Source organism: Lutra lutra, chromosome 9 (genome assembly GCF_902655055.1).
Source record: "Lutra lutra chromosome 9, mLutLut1.2, whole genome shotgun sequence".
Classification (NCBI taxonomy): domain Eukaryota; kingdom Metazoa; phylum Chordata; class Mammalia; order Carnivora; family Mustelidae; genus Lutra; species Lutra lutra.
The window spans coordinates 26,916,844-26,938,005 of record NC_062286.1 but is presented as its reverse complement, the minus strand read 5'-3'; the positions used below and the strand labels follow the sequence as shown (position 1 = coordinate 26,938,005).

Here is a 21,162-nt window from a genome sequence, read left to right as displayed (position 1 = left end):
TTCCTTTCAAAATAGTTCTATGGGAAAACTGCACAATTTCCTGCAGAAATACAGTCGTTCAAAATATTTTTGGGATTTCTCTGTGGAAACTGGTGTCAGAGCCTGTGGCCTATCCTTTTGAATGCCCTTAGCTTTGCAGACCACTGACTTTCAAGGTTTATCAGACTCTAGGAAACAGCCAGAGTCACTCACGTGCAAGTCTGGTGAAAAAAAGTGGATGATCTAGCTTGGTAAAGTCGTTCAGAGGAAGCAAAAAGGGACAGTAAAATAAAGGCACTTTATCTTCTATGACATAGTAATTTGCTCTGAAAAGCAACTACAAAGAGGAGTTTCAAATAGAATTTTAACATGAAAGCATTTTAGCACAAGCATATAGCCTCTGAAAGTGAGTGCTTTTAGCAATAACACTTATTTGTAAGTATAACTCCTGGTGTGTTTATTTTTTTTTTAAAAAATCAATTCACTTGTGGTATAGTATTTTTTATGACTTCTAGGGGCTAGAAGCATTTATTTAAGTGGCCATGTATTACAACATTTTCATGAAGTTATCCATTCAAATATATTTTCGAATTAGACTAAAATAATTTCCCTATAGAAATAACTCTTTTAAGAGGGGTACTGCTTCCTACATGATTTGTTTTTAATATCCTAGCTTTCTAACTCCGCTTCTGGTGGTATCATTTTAAACCGTTTCAGTGTATGGTCTTCAGTTGATCTTATAAGAACAAAATGATGTCCCATTATTTAATACATGAGAGTCAGCTCCAGAGACTGTAACCTAGTGAATTGTTTTAGAGGCCCTCTTTAGAAGTATTTTCTGTGCTGTGTCTGTCTGATTATTGAAGATAAATTGTCACTCAGGTGTATAAAATGTCTGCTACAGTATTATTGTAAAAAACAAAAACAAAAAAACCCTGTAAGAATGAAAATGTCTGCTGAAAAGTGTCCCTTGGCCATTTGTGGATTTTCCATTAGAGGTAGCTGCTGAGGGGGCAGGGAGCGGGATCGTACCGATGTACCCCACGCACACTGGGACCTCTGTAACCAGGGGCCAAGCACTGCCACATCTTGGTCCATCTTGGTCCAAGGGTCCTACCATCAGTTTGATAGAAATTCAGTAGGTAATAAGGGGTAATGAACATTAAGTGCTTTTTTGAAATTTGCCAGAAACACAAGGCAATAGTGATGCCTTAGCATTTTCTTTTTTAAATTTGAGTTGAATTATTAGTAGTCAGACCATATTTGTACTTAACGTTTATATCTACAGAATATCTATTTACACGCTGAGTGAATTTTACTTTCATACCTGAGAGATTAGCTGGATTTATCATATTTGTTTGAAACAGAGCCCAATTCAGGTGGCCAGACCACTGGAGACCGCAAAATTTAATGCTGGTCACCAATCAAAAATAAGATTCAGGACAAGGCTCTAGCTCTTACTGTGCTGCTCTGCTGTGAAACATAGTCAGGAATCCCCAAGAAAGTTCAAAGGCCAACAAGTTCTTGGTCCCTGGGGAGCCTCAGAGCGCTGAGCCCCTCTAGGTTTGACTTTTCACCTTGGCTGCTGGAGCAGACTGAGAGCGGAGTCTGTGAGCCACGTCCCCAACCTGCCAGGACCTCATAGCATGCACTCTGGGTGCTGGCCTCATCACTGGCTGCAGTGAATTCTTTTCTACTTAAAATTTACCTTGGCCCTCGTTTCCTCACTTTAAAAAAGTATACGTGCATGATAATAATATGAGGCTGCTTTGGATCTGCTTTGGAACCAAACAAGAAGGTATATTTAATGTTTGTTGAGATATTGGGCACCTGCCATTAGCTTATGCCTGTGCCTTGTATTTATTTGGTCCTGATGCTATTACCTTGGCCATCAGTAGGAAGACAAGATATGGTACTCTTCTTTTTCACCTTAATTAGAAAGCTGTTGCCCTGCACATTAGCTCACTTTCTAAAACAATCCAGAGAGTCTCTATTTTATTAAAAATTTCATCTAAAAAATGCTTAGCAATGATAATAAACCATTTGCGATGGCCATTGGCCTCATAAATTGAGAGGGATTGGCACGTTCAGATCTTTTCAAAATCATGACTCTTTTATCCTTTCTGGGAACTAAGTTTTGGAAAGATTGGATAGAGATTTTAGGCAAGATTAATTCAGTAGGGATGCTCGACTGAGCTTGTTCTATTATTTGAGAGAGATACCCCCAGTATTGTTGTTAAGAAAGTACCAGTTGAACTGTCTCTTACTGTTGACATAAGTCTTATTTGGTCCCACATCTGAAACTAGGACCTGCTCATCAAAGACAGTTTTTACAGATGGGTCTTCTCTATCCTCTTGCAACGGGAGAGTGGCAGAACTACTGGCAAAGCTACCAAAATATTATGTATTTTAATGTAATGAGTTTGCCCTCCTCCCCAAAGATCCAGCAAGGCCCCCATCATGAGAGAGGAAGAACGGGGTCAGCCAGGCACACAGGACGATTGTCTCCACTCACACTGGATAAGCTGATTATGAAGAGATTTCTGTTCTCTTCGAGACATCACGGACACAGTCAAAATGTGGAACAATGATATCAGACTGCCACTCAGCAAATGTGAAAGGCGCCAGTGGCTAGTCACTAACACGCTCCAAAGCTTACCAGACCGTATGAAAGGATGTCATGGACCAACCCACATCCTAGATACTTTTCACGTTATCACTGGAGATAGAAAAGGATGCTTAGGGTACAATGGACAGGGTTCAGAATGCCAAAGCAGTGGCCGTACCATTTATCAGCTAAACATTGAAGGCCTGCAAAAGGGCACATAATTCATTTACTCAGCCATCCTCTGAGACCAGGTCGAGCTCCAAAGCAGGCAGGATAGTCACGACAACAGCAATTCTAGCAACAAGTAATATCCACGTAACACCTAGAGTTTGTTGCCCCTCTTTATGATCTGATTTGAGCCTCACATTGATACAGTGATGTTGGAATAGTGGATATTCCCATTTTATAGAAGCCCAAAGAGGTTCAGCACCACATGTGAGATAGTGAGAGAAGAGGGACTCGGGCTAAATCTCCTGACTCCAAGTCCATGTCCTTGGCATTGCTTCTCTTCAGACCCCCATTGTGAGAAGGGAGAGGCTGAGGAAGGTAGGTCGGTGAATGTGGAAGTGCTTGACCATCATGGCTCAGATTCAGAAGCCATTCTTGCTCCTGGCTCTATTCTTAATGCAGAGACCCAGTTACCGTCGTTCCAACCTTTGATCCTGTTAGTTTTCCTGAGCCTCTGTGCGGCTCGGGAATTTGGACCTTGTTTGACCTCCAGGAAAGCCCGTTGAGGCTGCCGAGGGATATGGGCCCCACCTGAGGACATGCGATTTGCTCTCCCTAGCTGTCTCTTTGCTCATGCGGTCGCCCTCTGCCCAGCCTCGTCTCTCCAGGCGCTGGGTCCTGACCAGTGGCACTCATGTCCCCCCTGAGGAAAGTAAGTGGGCTCCAGCTGCCGGGAACTGAGATGACATCATCAGTGCTCATTTGCATTCCAGTTTTTGACTCATCCCTTTTCTCCTTCTGATTCTTGCTGACCTTTGTTTCCATCGCAAGGTAAATTTGCTGAGCACTCGGCAAGAGTGCCCATTCTTCATCCCCTGCGACTTGCGTTGCTGAACAGAGTGCGTGCCCAGCTCTTTTCAGGACCATTTTGATAACGCTTTATTCATTAGGCACCATCGGTGAATTGAGATAGTCCTAGAAGTGAATTCCCAGATAACTGAAATTTGGGGTGTCAGATTTTACATTAAGAATTTTGAGGGGGTTCGGGCGCCTGGGTGGCTCAGGGGGTTAAGCCTCTGCCTTCGGCTCAGGTCATGGTCTCAGGGTCCTGGGATCGAGCCCGAGCCCAGCATCGGTTCTCTGCTCAGCAGGGAGCCTGCTTCCCCCACCCCCGTCTCTGCCTCACTCTCTGTGTATTTGTGATCTCTGTCAAATAAATAAATAAAATATTAAAAAAAAAAAAAAAGAATTTTGAGGGAGATCTACGATGCTTTGCACACTTGCCTGCCTTCTCAAGCCAAAGATACAGATCATAATTTCACCTACTTTAGGCAGTTGAGTATCATCACCGGGTTTCTCACAGAGAGTGCTTGGGTTTGGGGACTTTCGAGAGAGTCTGGTTCACAGCAGCCTTCTGATCTAGCTTGCTGCTCGAGAGAAGCTCATTTGTTGAGCATGCACTATGTGTAAGTGACTGCTGCAGCAATGAGAATCCTAAGGGACTTGCTGTCCAGTCCTCCAGAAGGTAGGAAATTAGAGATTAAGCCTGTTGAGGACAATACTGAATGGGAGCCCTTCTTCATCAAAAAAGTGTGCCCTGACTTTCTGTGCTCAGGCATCTTTGTTCTTCTTTATTCATTCATTTAGCATGACAGTGGGCCAAGTACTAGGCTTGGTGCTGAGGTTCTAAACCATGAATAAACAATTGTTCCTAACGCAGGGGCTTTTCCTCTCTGGTCCTCAGCCATTTTCCAGAGGGTTGGGCTGAGATACCAAAATTCTGACCACCTGACACACCCCAGTTCAAGACAGCTCTTAAACACATATACAAATGTATTTATAAACATGACCCATTATTTCTGGTTAACGATTGCCAAGATCCATCCTCTAGGAAAATGAACAATAAAAATAATATAATAATAAGACATAAGACAAGTTTAAAAGATCCAAATTATTGTTGGACTCCAGTCATTTTGTGAAAGCTCGCAAGCTGAATTCTTGGAAAAAGACATCTTCTCTATAAAAAAAATTTAATTTGTCTTCTGTGGTCTTTTTAACAATAACCTCAGAATCCTACTACTGTCTTTTCCTATTAAATATGAGATTGGTAAAGGAAGAAAAATATCTGGAACAGCCAAGTTCCTTGGAAAAAGCATACAAAGTTAATAAATAGGTCTAAAGTAAATATGTGGTCATTTCTCTATCTGACCATAAAATAATGCAGATCTTGGGGACATTTTCACACCATTCATCTTAAAATAAAGAAACTGCTCTGTGATGAGTACTTTAAAAATTACAAGGATGTAGGTGTTGTTATGAGAAGTATATACAAAGGAAAAAAGGATCACTAAGTGTGTAATGGCAGAAAGAATTTGAAAACTCCAGCTGTAGATTTTTTTCCATGACTTCATGAGACTTTTGTAAATACACATCTATGCCCCATGGAAATCCCCACCTTCCAGATTAGGGGAGTTTTGTATCCTGTGTCTCTTCTCATCATCTACATGAATAGTTTCCCCTCTAGCTTCATTTGGGAAAATTTCGTCTTTATAGTACTTCTCTTCCCAAGCTGAAATTATGTTGACAATTTGGTGATTTATTGGGATGGTTTTCTGACTAGTTATGGTCACATTTGAAAAGCCACTGTGGTAACAGAATGACATATGAAGACACAGTAAAGCAGATAAGTTATCTCCTTTGGTTCTGTCTTTTCCAACTTTATCTCCAGTTTTATGGTCCTGGCCAGGCGCACAGTAACTAGTGGGCTCTAGGACCTGATAGATTTAGCCTTAGAAAGTGAGTGACTCTTTGGAATTTTCCCACTCATTAGCTATTCACGTAGCTTAACCAAAACCAGCCAATCAATCAATCAATCGATAATTTTTTCTAAGAATCTTAAGAGGATGCTTGAATTAGGACTGAAAAGAGAACGTAATTGTTCATCTCTGTCTCTCAACAGTCGAGTAAGCAGGCTTACGAATTTGCAGAGAAGAGCCACATAACATTATGCAAATCATTATCAAAGTCCAAAAGCAGGGGTAAATCAGATACAGATAGGAGTAAACTTCATGTATCTTGTTACACTTCTACTTGAAAATTTTTTAACTTATGAAAGAAATGTAAGCTGCCTTAAAAAAAAAAAAAAAAAAAAAAACTACCTTTGCTAGGAATTTGCAGATAGTGAGGTTTTTTTCCCAGAAAAACTTCTCTTAGTATGTGTGTGGGCACGCACACGTATACACTTGGGCATGCTAGTGGGACTTGGGTGCTGGTAGGCAGCTGCTGCCCACAGCCCGGCCCCCAGCCCAGCCGCACGCCCAGGCCGCAGCAGGGTGAGGCAGCACCCCAGAGATGGTCGAAGTCTGGAACTAGAGCTAATTACCTCCCTGTCAGAGGCTGTGCTTTAGACAGACTCAGGAGGGATGACTCTGGATGTTTTCCACAAGTACTTTTCCAGAGTCACCCACCCATACTCAAGAGCTACTAATTGGCTGTCGGCCTTCCCAGAGTTGCTAATCAGAAAGAGTGCTTCACACCTTTCTCAATGGAGATAATTAGTATTATTTGTAGGAGATAAACAGCTCGTAGTAATTAAGGTAATGAGAAAAACTTTGTATGCATTATTTCAAAACCAGAAGTTCAATGGCGTGATACAGATTAGACCCCAAGTTAAAAGCATCTATTAACATGTTCATTTAAGCTATAGCCCCTCAAAGTATAAAAACTGGTGATTATATAAATTATTTTGGAGCAAATTCACATTACTATTACACACTTTAAAATAACTGAAGATCAGATTACATTCTTTTTCGTTATTTTGTTGTCCCAAATGTGTTAAACTATCTGATATGACAGTAGGACTGATATCAAAACTTTAAATCAACATCTTAAAAGGTTATACTTGGGGGGCACCTGGGTGGCTCAGTGGGTTAAGCCTCTGCCTTCAGCTCAGGTCATGATCTCAGGATCCTGGGATCGAGCCCCACATCGGGCTCTCTGCTCGGCAGGGAGCCTGCTTCCTCCTCTCTCTCTGCCTGCTTCTCTGCCTACTTGTGATCTCTCTCTGTCAAGTAAATAAATAAAATCTTTAAAAAAAAAAATAAAAGGTTATACTTGGGTTTCAACTTCTTCCCTTTCTTTTTGGAGAATTTTCCATAAAATAACAAAAAGCAAGACAGTAGAGAGTTTAGATTTGCTTAACACATATATATCTCCTGAATAACCAAATATATCTTATTTTACGGTCTAGTGCTATGGCCTTGGAGTTAAAATAATTTTTTTTTTTAACTTTGTACTCCTGATCAAGTTAACTGGGACCACAGGGCCTGAGCATCTCCATTGAGTGGATACAGTTGCTCTAGAAAATATACGAATATCCATGTAAAATATTGGTGGTGTTCTTCTGAAACTTAGTTCCTGAGGCTCTTTAAATCTTGAAAAATATGAATGTTTTCCTGGAAATATTTTTACTGGGAAGGGCTTTGTTGGGCTAAGATAGAAAAATAGTTACCCCTAAATTTTAAATAAATGTAAAATAAAAAGTTAATGTGTGTTTATGTTATTGCATGTTATAATAGGTCTCTTTCCAGCATTTTGTTCTCTAAGGCGTAGGATGAGAATCAGTGGCTCAACACCTGCACTCCTGACCCAGTCCCAAGGGTTCTGGTAAAAATAGCCCTTCTGGACAGTGTCAGGTGCTCAGAGAGAGTCTTTGCAGACCATCCAGGAAGACAGCAGCCTGAAGAGAGCAGCAGTCCTCCAATGAGACGCAGGGTAGGAGACAGCAAGCAACCTGGATGCAGACGTAACAAACACCCGTTTCTGTTCTTTATTGCTTCTAGGCTCAGAAAGTATTTCTAGAATTCTTCTCCACAAAGAAGCTGTTCCAGGGTTCCCTTTAGAAATAGTTGTAGCCAAAGACAATGAATTCCTGCTGTTTCAAGCCTTCTTCCTTTGGAGGACATTAAGGTATTTCTTTAATTCCTCAGCTGATTCAGTACAAGATGAGGTGGAATTCCAGGCTGATCCTGTAGGCAGCACCTCGCTGAACTTCCCCGTGCCAGGTGCCAACCTTTGTGCAAATATTTGCTCGTTCTCCTAAATGAGATCTAAGACCGTTTCTCTCCTTTGAAAGGGGCCCGCTAACACATCTCTCCCCGGCCAGTTTGAAGGGAGACAGTTTTCTTTGCTCCAAGCAACAGGTATCGTATACCAAGATGCATCATTGTCTCCAGAAGTCTTGGCGGGACCTCCATTCAGCTGATAATCCCCAGACCTGCCAAGGGCCAACATCACCATCATCCTTCTAGAAAGGCATGTACTCTCTGGCCTATCCTCTCAGTATCCCTTGTGATATAAGATCATAGAGATGCAGGATTTACATGAGAATCTTCTAGTGTTCAGGCCAAGACTCATCAGGATATTCTCCCATGTTCAAAACACCGTTGCGCAGACCAAGCGTGAGCTAGTTGCAGTCCCCAACACACGCTGTTCAGGGTACTCGAACAAGCAGCTCACACACATTTCTCACATGTCACCAACACTTCTTGAGCTTCTTTATGTGTATGCTTTAGAACTAATCATATTATGATGCCATGATTCTAGATTCTTTAAAATTACCTCTTCCCATCCCAAGAATTTCCTGGGATAGAAACTTGGCAAACAATCTAACTAACTTTCGGTAGCTACTCTGTAAGGACGTAAATGTAACATTGATTTTAAATGCTCCAATTCAGGATGGTATCAGATGGGTCTCTTCACTTTGGAGTTCATTGTTAGGAAGAAGAAACTGAATTGCAGTGGTCTTTCTTTCCCCACACACTGCCGTGATATTAGTAAAAGGAACACTTCTGAGATTACATGTGAATGTTTTGGACTGAGAACAGACTCTCAGTTCTGTTTATGATAATATCAGATCTTTTACTAGATAATTTGTAGTTGCATATTCCTGTTGTCATGTTGTTCTTAGAGAATCTAACCAAAATACAGAGAGTGCCTCACAGGGTAGGACACTGGGCACCACATTGTTGAGAGAATGATGGAAGTGACTAGCATGCAATGCATGGCTTCAGATGAAATGTTAGACAGCTCGTGGTCTACAGATGTGTCTCTTACAGATCAGCATTTCCTCCAGTGACCTAGGACAATGGCAGTAAGTACCCCACCCCAGTCATGCATCACTACCCTCAAAAGGCTTTTAAAATTTGTTCCAGTTTATACTTGTAAAGGAGAACAATACTTATTTGTTAAATGTCATAAAACGAGAGGACAAGTGTTAAAATACTATACTGAGTATATCACAGTGAACGTTGTTGTGTTCAGCCAACCTCTTGAGGGGAAATTGAATAGTTCTGGAGTAATTGATAATTTTCGTGAGTAAATGGTTTTGTTGAGTTTTTTTGTGTTTTAATATTAAATATTGAGGGAGACATAATTTGAAATGTATACACTTCCAATTTCTTCCATCTAATGTATCATAAATGAAGGGGAAACATAATTTTAAGGGTACAACATAATTTTTTGTTCCTTGCCTTCTACCGCGTTATCTGAGACTTGGAGGACATCCAGTAAGACTTGTTTTACCTGAAATATTTACCAGTACTTAATAAACAGCCCTTCTCTGCATTTTCTTTTCATTTGTTAAACTGAACAAAAGTTATCATCCTGAATGTTGTGGGAAAACAGGCTCAGCGTATCTCCTCTCCTGGAGAAATGTGTGCTTGGTGGACGCCTGTGACTGTCTCCTTAGCTGATGAAGCTGTTTGGATAAGGAGTGGGACCTTTCAAGTCAGTGTTGTGGTTCTGATCCTCAAGCCACCCATTTCTTTTTTTTTCCCTGACTTTCTAGCCCCAGATCACAGTTCTGATTTCATGCGTTAAACAAAATAAGTATCAAAAGTAGCATTTATAGCACTGTCCTCCTAACAAATCCCTAAAATTCACCAGAATTCACTACCTTATGATTTTTATGCATTCCCAGGATTGGTGTGATCTGCCCAAATATATTTTTCCATAATACATTTTCTGAAGGCAAAAGTTGTTCATGAACTTAAATGTCAGGTAAGAACAAGGTTTTGGTCCAAGTCGATGTGCTCAACATTTCTTCACCCATAGCCATTTCCTAAAGCATGAACACAGATTTCAGAATCCAGCCCTGATCTTTGCCCTCAGATCTCTAGCACATAGACCTAACTCCTTTCTCTGTGGGATAATCTAGAGTATAGTTACTTGAAGGTGATACAGGTCCTCTGTTCTGTCTGACATTTATGGTTGGACTAATTTTGACAAAACATTGGCTGTCTTGTGGCTGAAGGCTGAAATGGAATCAGTATTTTGGGTGACTAATAACAGGGGTGATAAAAGAAAGACCATATAGGCTCAAAAACCAAAGATGTTGACAGTAAATTTTTACAAGAATGTCAGAAAGTGGCACAGCTGTGTTTAATTCACGGCATCATAAAACTTGCCTAAACTTAAATGACTTTTTGATGTTTACAGTTACCTTTCAGAAGGGATACGTGAGTGGTGGAAGGAAGTTAGAAATTTTACAGTGGAGGGAAGTTTATATCAAAATTTCAGGGTGATGTTCTTCACACTGTGTTGCAATAAAAATAGAGAATGTGCTACACCCTCTTCATACGTATTTTTGCAGGGAGAATGCTTATCAAAGCATCTCTTGAGGAAGTCATAGTTGCCCACTACCTGTGAAGAACATTGGCCTCTTTTAGCAGATGGATAAAAATTTAGAACTCTTGATCTTAGCAGTGGCAGCTAAAATACTTATTTTAGTCTCTCTTCCATGGTAACGGGAAACGAAACTAGAGAAGACAGTGTGAACTAATGGATAGAGTGTTGGACAGGAGGTCAGGAACCTCTGTTCTGTTCTATTCCCAGCCTGCTACTGGGTTGCTATGTAAACAGATAAGCCAGTCACCCTCTCTGCACCTCATATTTTCCATTTTGGAAACATAGGTAGAGACATTCCGTACTTCACTCTTCACAAAGATACTGTGAGCACCAGCTTCCTCTGAAGAAGTTCATAGTATCTTTTGGTTTAAAAGAACTACAGAAATATGTCAGTGGTCCTGTTCCTTTTGATGACACCCTGACCACCATCTCATAGAAGTTGTCGCCTATCTGAGCTGCAAAGCAAGGATCATTACAATGGGCTTTGTACTGCATGGAAACCGAGATTGCGATCCTGGAGCCGGAATGCCAGGGTTTGAGTCTTGGGTCCATCACGTGCTAACTCTACGATCTGGGACAAGCGAGCAATCCTAGATTTCCTCATCCATAAAATGGAGAAAATGAGAGCACTCATCTCCCTGGAATGGGATGAAGCTTGAGGCATTTTAAAGAGCATTGCAAACATACTGACCCATGATGCACTTTACAGAAGTGTGTAATTACTTTCATCGCCAGGACAAATCTTCATTATTATCATGGCAGGGAAGGTAAAGCATCACCTTTGGCGTTGGTGTCTTCTAGGCTTTTCTTCCCAGAATGGCCGCTTACTCTTCCTGCTGACGGCTTGTGTCTGACTCTGCCACTCCCATTGCTCCTGGGCCCCGAGCTCCTAGTCACTATTATCCATCATACCTGTAATAATTGAAGGAGTGTCACATAGAAGATAGGAAATCCAGATTTCAGAAGAGTTGCAAAATGGAGAGATAATTGACAGTTGGAAGCTACGTCCTGATTTTTACAGAAGATAAATGCAGAAAACATCAAGAGAAATAGAAGAATAGTTAACAATTTACATGTTGTTGATTTAATCTCTCCTGTCTGCTTTCTGTAGTGGTAACCATCAGGGAAGTATAATGGGAGAGTACCAAGAAATAAATAAATTACTCAAACGTAAAGAAAAAGAGTTTTTGGATTTTCAAAAACCTAAATAAAAATCTTTCTGTTTCAGGGATTAAAAACATTAGGAAAGTATAAAAGTTTAGGGTTTGATGAAAATTATTGATTTTTTTTTTTCAACTTACTGTAGTGTGGGATTTCAAAGATTGAATAGCATCTAAGAGGTAATCATATGTTTCATTGATTTTTTTTTCTCTTTTTATTATTAGAACCAACCTACATCACAATTGATCCGCCTGCATGTGGGGAGTTACCAAACTGTACGTTGACAGAGAAGGAGTGCATTTATGGTTTCAAACTTGATCACAATGGTTGTCGAAACTGTCAGTGCAAAAACAGTAAGTATACAGAAGATTGTGCCTTTTTTTCTGGGCCTAATAGGGTACTGTCAAAGCATATTATGTGATTGAATATCTTTTTCATTCCTATTGATGACATTCCCTTAGCAACCTGAAAGAAGAAAAGAAAATTTATGCCTAACACCCACAAATACGTAGTCATTTGGGGGGAAAGAGGTGCTCCTTTATTCTTCCTTGTGTTCAGATACTCCCTCCTGCATCATGGGGGCAGCCCCCTAGGCTGTGGAGGACACATCTTTCTAACCTCCCAGTTGGTGCTGTCTCTGACACCATTGCTGGGGTCATCCAGTGACAAGGCGGTCACCCACACAGAGGCTGTCACATACCACATGTGGCAGCCATAATTCTCAGAATGTGCCTCACGCTGTTTATCCCAGCTCTCTTCCATGTAAATTCCAATCATGTCTCAGGCCCTGTCCTCTGAAACTTTAGACAGAGTATATTGCATTGCTCCCGGGGTGGGTGGGGGGGGGCCAATGAATTGCCCTTCATGTTTAAAATGATTTTGAATCCCCCTGATTCTTCTGCTAGAATAAACATCTTCAGTCCTCTCAGCCATTCTGCATGTTACATTACCTAGTTTTTAGAACTTTCTTGGTCCTTTCCATCTTTGACATACGTACAAACCATCACTATCTTTATGTCAGTGTGTGGCTCAGAAACAAACAGAATACTTCAGAATTTCATCTGATTTGTGCAGTGCTGTGGTGTGGCCTAAGTTTGCATTAGCACTTTGAATTACACATTATTGGGCAATCCTGAGTTTTTACAAGTTGCTAGAACCTGTAGGTGCTTTTTACATCAGCTGCTGGTATGTGGTTCTTCATTCGTTCTGTATTTGAATACTTAATTTTTAACGATACAAATACAGGGCCAAATTAAACAAGAAATTATCCTGAGAATTTTAAACCATTTTCCAACTATTTGGAATGTTTTCGAATCTTCATAATGTGATAAGCATAACTTGACAGTCCTCACCCAAACTACTGAAGGAAAATAAGTTGTACAGAACCAAGGACAGATCCCCATTGCTCGGAAAACCTTCCTGCAGAATGAAGCATAATCCTGCCTCCCTCAGCGAGGTCCCTCAGCTAACATGTCAGCTCCATCTCCACACGAAAGTCTGGAAACACTCCCATCTGTATCTTCTCTGGCATCAAAACACACTGTATTTGTAGCACTCTTTTGCTGGAAACCCTATTTTAAACAGAAAATGAAGTTAGTGGGGCATGGCTTGTTCTTCATGAACCTACAGCGACTACTGGGTGGTCATTGCTTTCCTTGCTCACGGATCACATGCTTAACAGTTCTTTCCGAAGAACTTTCAGTTGTGAATGTCCAGCTTGGTTTCTGTAGTCTTGGAATCCTTTGTCTCTTTTGAATTAACATCTGGTGGCCTCCTTGAGTTTTCTGAAATCTCTTTCCGTTCCCTCTGATCCCCCAAACATAGACAGTGCTTCCATAATAAGCAGGTTCTCCGTGAGCCTCTGGATATAATTATCCTGGGCTCCGAGCCTTGGAATTACTTATGTAGATAGATGCTTACGTTCTGATTTATTAGTTATCTTGGGCTTTATGTCCTCTTAACCTTAATTACCCAGCACTTTCTTTTATAAGAATACTTCTGATGAAGAAGACAGACACAGAATAGGAGTTGAGTAATTGAGTTTTTTCCATTCACGTGTCCCCATCACTCTGCCTGCCTCCTGGAGTTGGTGCTAAAACGGAGTTTACTAAACTGTTGTTGGGACCCTGGTGGTTACCATATTTAAATGTCGTAGAAGCCTCCACGCATCGGGGCTGTCCTGTTTGGAAAACTAAATTCGTTAGGGAGCTGCCTTGGCATCCACGTGTGTCTGTGTAACTGGCCAACTTCGTTGTTGTTGTTTTGATACCAACATAATTCGTATTGTATTGTGAAGAGTTTATGGTTTTCAACTGTCTTGAGGTACACACCTCTCTGATCAGGGGAGTATACCGGAATTTTTTTTCTGAACTTTTTGAAGTCTAAAAATGCAGATTTCATCGTGCCTGATCGCCCGCCTCCCACCTTCACCTGGGCTTTGCTGTTAGGAACGTTTTCACCATGTGGTTATGCTTACATAAGACCCCTGGCACTTTACAAAGAGCCCTTTGTAGTTAAGTCCAAAGAAACGATTTTCCTCTAGTTGTCATTGAAGTGAGTCAAAAATGGATCACTGGCTTTTTGCAGGGTGAGGCTGTTTAGGAAAATTCTGCTCTGCCTGTCTTTGCAGTTGTGTTGCCTTCCGGCTTTGTGACAGGAATGTGCGTGTATACTGACTGCCTGGCACCTACCGCTCATTAACATGCCAGAAGAGATAGGTACGGGAGGCCGTTGCATTTTATGTCAGTGGTTTGGGGTTTTTTTTGTTTTTTTAAGATTTTATTTATTTATTTGACAGACAGATCACAAGTAGGCAGAGAGAGAGAAGGAAGCAGGCTTCCTGCTGAGCAGAGAGCCCAATGCGGGGCTCGATCCCAGAACCCTGGGATCATGACCTGAGCCGAAGGCAGAGGCTTAACCCACTGAGCCACCCAGGTGCTCCTCTCAGTGGTTTTTTTAATATAAATCTTATTGGCTGTTCATTATATGCAAATTTTACTTAGTTGGAAGATAGATCTCTGGTCTTTCTTCCTTCCCTCCTCCTTCCTTTCTTCTTCTGCCTCATGTAATAGAGCACCTGCCAAGTTCTTGGTCCTGTACTTGGTGTTCATGCCACAAACGTGAATACAGTATAAGATGTCCTCCTGTAACCAATACACTAATGAAATATCACCATTTCAAGTCAAATTCTGTAACTTACAAATCCTGTGAAAAGGAGGCTTTGGTCCTGTAGAAGAGCCCAGGCACATGTTCGCACCAGAGGAGGGAAGGAACTGACCCATCTCCCAGGGCCTTGCTGGGCTCTTAGCAGACGTTGGTTGAGCCAGTGAGCAAGGAGCCATTAGAATTGGGGATGCCACTGGACATCATTCTTATTTAAGATCCCCTTCTGTGCTCTTGCCATTCTGACCACATCCATTTTATCAAACTGAGATTCTTGACCTGGGTTAGTCTCTTGCCGTCTCACTTGCTGCCACCTGGTACCTAAGGACATACTTAAACACCAAGTGGCATTTGTCGGTTTGTCTGTATCATACAAACAAAAAAACAAACCACATGTGTGGTCATCAAGCAGTCTGTCCTCACTCCCGTGTCGTTGTGACCTGACACCTCTGGAAGCCACACCTTTAGGAGGGGAGTCAGTAAAGCAAACAGCCCAGATTGTTAGTTGTCAGACCCCCGCCAGTGTTCACCCCTCACTCGCCTCCCAGGCTCTGGCAGGAGACTGAGCCACATCTAGCTGATCATGACAAGTCACTTTACTTCTCAGAGCCTCCGTGTCCTCCTCTGTAAAGGGCAAATAATAATACCTAACTAATGGGTTATTCTGAGGACTGAGTAAACTAATGAATACAAAACTAGCTTTACTAGCCAACATATGGTAATTGTTACTCTGTTTACAGAAAATGATCGCTGTTTTACAATCCATCCACTTCTGAGTCAGCGCAGGCTGGCTGATTTGGAAAGCCCCCGGCTTCCCCACCTTTGCCTCAATACAAACCTGCCTCTGGTTCTTCGTGTCCTCTGAGGACACTCACACAAACAACTTTCCCTTTACCTTTTAATTTTAACTGTCAGATATTCTCATTCTCTTTCACCTAGTTTTAGAAAAAGGAAACTTCCTTGCACTAAAAGATGGCATAAGTGTGTTCTCTTTCCCATTGCAGCTACCTGATAAATACTGAATTTGTCTGAATTTCTCCCCTACATAATTTTTGTTTGCATCCATCCAACAAAGCCCATTTCACATGCTGTGGCCCTAACCATCCATACCTCAGTTTTCTGTTAGGGATTAGACCTTGTTTATATAAACCACAGGCATCAAGATTGCTTAAAATCAGACCATTGCCCAACAGATAGAAATTTCTCCCCTGTTCACTGCTTTGTTATTCATTCATCCTTTTTTCATCTAGCATTTGTTGACTGCCTACCATATGCCATGTACTTAGGGATATAAAAAAGATAAAAATGGACTTTATCCTCAACTAATAAGAGGCTGTAATGATATTGCAGTTTAAGCATATTATACACAACCACTTTTAGATCGAAACTTTTAGATTGAAATTAAAACCCAGTGTTAACAACTCCTTCAAAAAATAAATGGAAGGTATGGGACAAAATATTCTCTTATGTGAACATACCGTAGCTTTGCTACTTTAACCTGTAACAAATAACATTCTTATACCACTGCCCAGCAAAGTAATGCATCAAAGGCATACAGAGAATTTAAATTATCCCTGACTCATTTTCCCATATTTAGAATAAAGAAAAGAAATATAGGGGCACCTGGGTGGCTCAGTGGGTTAAAGCCTCTGCCTTCGGCTCAGGTCGTGATCTCAGGGTCCTGGGATCGAGTCCCGCATCAGGTTCTCTGCTCAGGGGGGAGCCTGCTTCCTCCTCTCTCTCTGCCTGCCTCTCTGCCTACTTGTGATCTCTGCCTGTCAAATAAATAAATAAAATCTTTAATTTAAAAAAAAAAAAGAAATATGGTAGAAGACGTTTAAGTATAAGAGCTACAGAAGTTAAACCTAAAATCATTTCAGTATACTATTAGTAACCTAATATTTTGTTGATATAAGCTATTAATAACATTACTTTTTAACCAAATAGACACGCTACCCTTCAGCTTACTGTATAAACTAATGTAGTAAGTTACATCTGTATCGATTAAATTCCATCCATCTTTTGGCATCTTATTTTCTACAACTTTAAATCAAGTGGATTTGACTGGATTATTTTTAACTTTTCTTCCAGTTTTAACATTTTGTAATTCTATAATGCTTTTATTTAGAAGCTGGTGCAGGCGTAGCAAATTAATGGTAGCCAGAAGAGGAAGCCTTCCTACTTTTCATGAAAAACTTATCTTAATCTGGCATCCAGGGAAGGTTGCAGCAACAAATACAGGGAGGCAGACTCCAGGCTTCCAGTTTGTGATGACTCAGAGCCAAAGTCATAACTAAAGCCCAGATTCAAGACTGGGACAAGCATTTGTAGTGTTGCATTTCTTTATTTAATCATCTCAGCACCTTTGTGGTGTTCCTAACTAACAGGTTAGTGGGAATTGCCAGTGTCCACAAATATGGACAGAGAAGGGACACGGTCACGTTGGGTTCCAAATGTAGTTACGTGGTACTCGCTTAACCTGAAGGACAGGTACAGTTGTGTCATATTTTGGCCCCGGGAGCTAATAGCACTTTTTCTCCAGAGTAAACAGAGTTGACTGCATAGCTGCTGTCAGCCGACTGTGACGCACAGGCTGTGTACTTTGCCGTTACTTATCACTTTCTCTTCGGTGGTAATTCTCCCCAATAGATTAGGAAGCATTTTTAGATCTCAGTAAAGTCATAATGCTAAAAAATTCTGAACGTAAGCCACCGTTCTTTCTTTCTTGCTACCTCGAGTGATGTGCTAAAGCTCTTCAGACAAACTTATAAACCCCCACTCACCTATAAATAAAGTATTTCTGCTTGGTTCTGCTCTTTATGTAAAGGTTTGCCTCGATGATACATTTATCATTGAAATGATACATTTATCAAGAAAAATTCGTAATTGATACATGAACCTAGGACCACCTTATAGTCTTTAATATTCTTCCTTTCTGAGCTAGAAGATGGTATTTTGAGATGTGTAGCAAGTGCCAGTGTTTTTGAAGATTTTAAGTACTAGCAGAGTAAGTTTTTCCATTTTGTTGTTTTTCTCTTACTATGGCAGCCTCGAGAGTGGAGGAGTAAATAGCAAGAACTTTGCTCGATTCATTCATTCAGCAAATGTTTATTGAACGTTCATTCCAAGCTAAACACCATGATGGCACATAGGCTATATAAAGAAAGAAAATAAAGCCCTACCCCAGAGCCCTCTTCTGATAGGGAATAGAACAGAGACAGGCCCGGTCCACAGTGTTGTGACTTAAAAATTCATGGAATAGAGAAATAGGCTTACAACTTTGAATTCAGTGTCAGAGGAAAAAAGGTGGCTGTGAATGTCTTCTCCCTCCTTCATCATCCCTTAATGACGGAAAGAAAGGAAAACTGATGACCTTTCAAGTCCTATAATTACAAATTTTTAAATGAGCCATTTAGAATTTTGCTTTTAAGGTTGCAAATTAGTAATCAGTTGCTTCGCAGTGTGATACAGACCCACAGGGTTATATTAAATATGTGTAATGAAAGGCTTATGATCAGGACAGAGTAGAAAATTATACCATAAATCACATTTTCCTCTCTAAAAGATAGCAGGTTAAATGTTCGTGTATTGCCAGCTAAGATTCACAAAAAGATGCTCTCTTAAAATATTTGTGCAAAACCTGAACCCATCTCATCTATTAATTGTAGTTCAGGGCCTAATTTTAGATGATAAACAAGGTTCGCGTGTGGAGGGGATACATGCGTTCTGGTTTTCTTAGTAACATGCATTATTTATAATATATACGCTTTAAGGGCGTCCAAATAAAATACAAATTCATTATTCCGACAAAAATAGTCTCTGCTTCCCACCTTGCCGGCCCATGCAGAGCAGTAATCAAATATTGCTGCACTCTTGCCGTCGCTGTGTCAATCTCTTTACATTTCACACCTTTGGAAATCTTCCGAGAAGACGTTGGTGAAGCTGATCTTTCCAGTACTTCCTTTCGCCTGCCACCCTAGCTTCCCTCCCTCCCCTCGCCCGGTGTTTAAATTCTAAAATAATGTTACTGCTCACTAACAGAGGACAGCTTCACATCACACCAAACTCTGCTACCAGAGGAGATTTTGAACATTTCAGATGGTGGATAAATTTTAATGTAGACGTTTTGGCACATAACACTTTTTAGTCAATTAGGCTTATCCAAAGACGTGGCTGTTTGTAGGGGGGTGGATATCAAAATGAAACACTGTTTCACTCTGTATCATGTTGTTAGGCTTGTTTCTCTTTAAAGAAATGCTTTAGGCCGCATACATTGTGCAGTGTCCCAAGATCATATGTAAAACTCCTAAGAGAAAACATTGTGTGAACATTGAAGAATGTGTGTTATCCTAAGTGTTTAGTAGGAGCAAAATACATAATGTCGTTGGGGTGTAAGTGTCTAACTCTCACGTTTTAACAGTAAATGGTGATCAGTAGTTTGAGGAACTCATAAGAGCAAGTTTCATGAAAAAACAGCACTCGGTCTCATCCACACCTCCGATAGTTGTTACCAGCCTGCTCTTGAGCACCAGATGGAGATACGCTGCAGAAATCTATTTTTCTGGGCTTTATTTTCTGGATTCTGGACTAGTACCAAGATGTGGAGTTACACGTTGGGATTACCATGAAATGGTGGCTCCATAACTTTTAAGCATTCCTCATGCCATAGTACAGTCCAGTATACAGTCTAGCATATAATGTAGGGTAGTACAGTCCAGGATAGCATTCACGTCTGCGGAAGAGGACCGGAAGACTAGGGGCAGGTCTGAACGTGTCCACGAGTTCACCAGCACCTCACACCCTCCGCCTCTCTTCACAGGGGAGGAGCTGTGCTCGGGCCTCAAGCGAGGCTGTACCTTGGACTGCCCCTTCGGTTTCCTGACCGATGCCCACAACTGTGAGATCTGTCAGTGCCGCCCACGGCCCAAGAAGTGCAGACCCATAATCTGTGACAAGCATTGTCCGTTTGGTTACCTGTAAGTATTTCTTAATCCAGAAGCTCTCTTCTTAATTATCCGTCACTTAAGGAAACGTCCAAACTTATTTTTGTTAATTGTCTCGTGCGTGTGTGATGGGATCAGGGATGCGTGGAGTCCAGAATACCTGTGCTCCTTTGTTCAGTGAGTCAGAAAGCAGCAAGGGGCGGGTTTTACTCTTACTCTTTGATGAAAGTGGGCCAGAGACTCGTTCTGCCACTGTCCTTTGGGCCTCTTCTGTGAGACTTCCTCATGGCAAGGGCCTTTGGACAGGGCCTGGGGTAATGGAATTGTCATGAGACCCAAGTATTGCACGTGCCGCAACTTTTCATTACTGTCCCAGTGACTATATGGTGGTGATTTATTTACTAATGTGTACTTTTAAATCAGCGGACAGCCACTCATTGGCCATGAGGAATGTGCTTATTTGTCACACCTCCCTGTCTTATCCTGGGGCTGGTCTATAGTTTATAATATCTTTTTCTTCATGTAGCAGTGCCTTTTACGTATTTCCTTAGAGATAAAAACATGAGTTATATTTTCAAAAATTCTTTGTTGAGCCAAACCCCATGAAAATCTAAATTATTCCAGGGGGGAAAGGCAGTTCACATTTGTTTAGAGTCTGTACTAACATCTATTTCTGCCTTTGTATTAATTTGTATTGTAATAATAAATTATCTTTCATAATCTTGCTTTATCAGTTTTTCTCCTTAAAGATTTATTTATTTATTTGAGAGACAGAGAGAGAGAAAGGCACACGCATGCACGCACAGGCAGGGAGCGGGTCAGAGGGAGAGGGAGAATCCTCAGGCAGACTCCCCGCTGAATGCGGAGCCTGACACGGGGCTTCAGCTCCCGACCCTGAGATCATGACCTGAGCTAAAATCAAGAGTCAGCCACTTAACCGACGGAGCCACCCAGGCGCCCATCTGCCTTTCCAATTTTTAATATATTTGTGTAGTGCTAGTAATTATGAAGAATGTAGATTCATCATCTCATCCCTGCCATCTTTAAGTTACCATTTTTATGGTTCCTCTTAGGAATTCCAGTTTAGCGGGGATTGGGGAATCTTAACTCTAATTTTGGGATAAATGGAGAATGTTCACTATCCTTAAAATGTCCCCAAATTAATAAACCGTCATTGTTCTTAATCCTAAAATATGACTATGATACCAATAAAAGTATAATTATTTCTTAGCTTCACTTCTAACGTACAATAAAGTATTGTTATAGTAAGAGTAACTATAACCACCTGCTGCAGTATTACAACAGCTCAGAATCAAGGTTCAAATCCAGCCTTCACCTTGGAGAGCAATCCCTTAGAGGACTGTGGAGTCCATGTCATGTTCCTGTCCGTGAGCACATTCAGGAGGACCAGGTAGACCACCACAGACAAATGAGGACTTTATCTTCTAGAATGTG

The 21,162-nt window shown here is 41.1% G+C and overlaps 1 protein-coding gene across 8 annotated transcripts in view; it reads left to right on the top strand.

Moving 5' to 3' along the window:
* CRIM1 (cysteine rich transmembrane BMP regulator 1) overlaps nt 1–21,162 on the top strand; it is a 187,458-nt gene that overhangs the window by 124,847 nt on the left and 41,449 nt on the right. For all 8 annotated transcript variants that reach the window (XM_047744662.1, XM_047744668.1, XM_047744666.1 and 5 more), the window contains 2 exons: nt 11,827–11,955; nt 19,584–19,740. In XM_047744662.1, the coding sequence (XP_047600618.1) occupies nt 11,827–11,955; nt 19,584–19,740 (286 nt within the window). The remainder of the gene's footprint in view (nt 1–11,826; nt 11,956–19,583; nt 19,741–21,162) is intronic.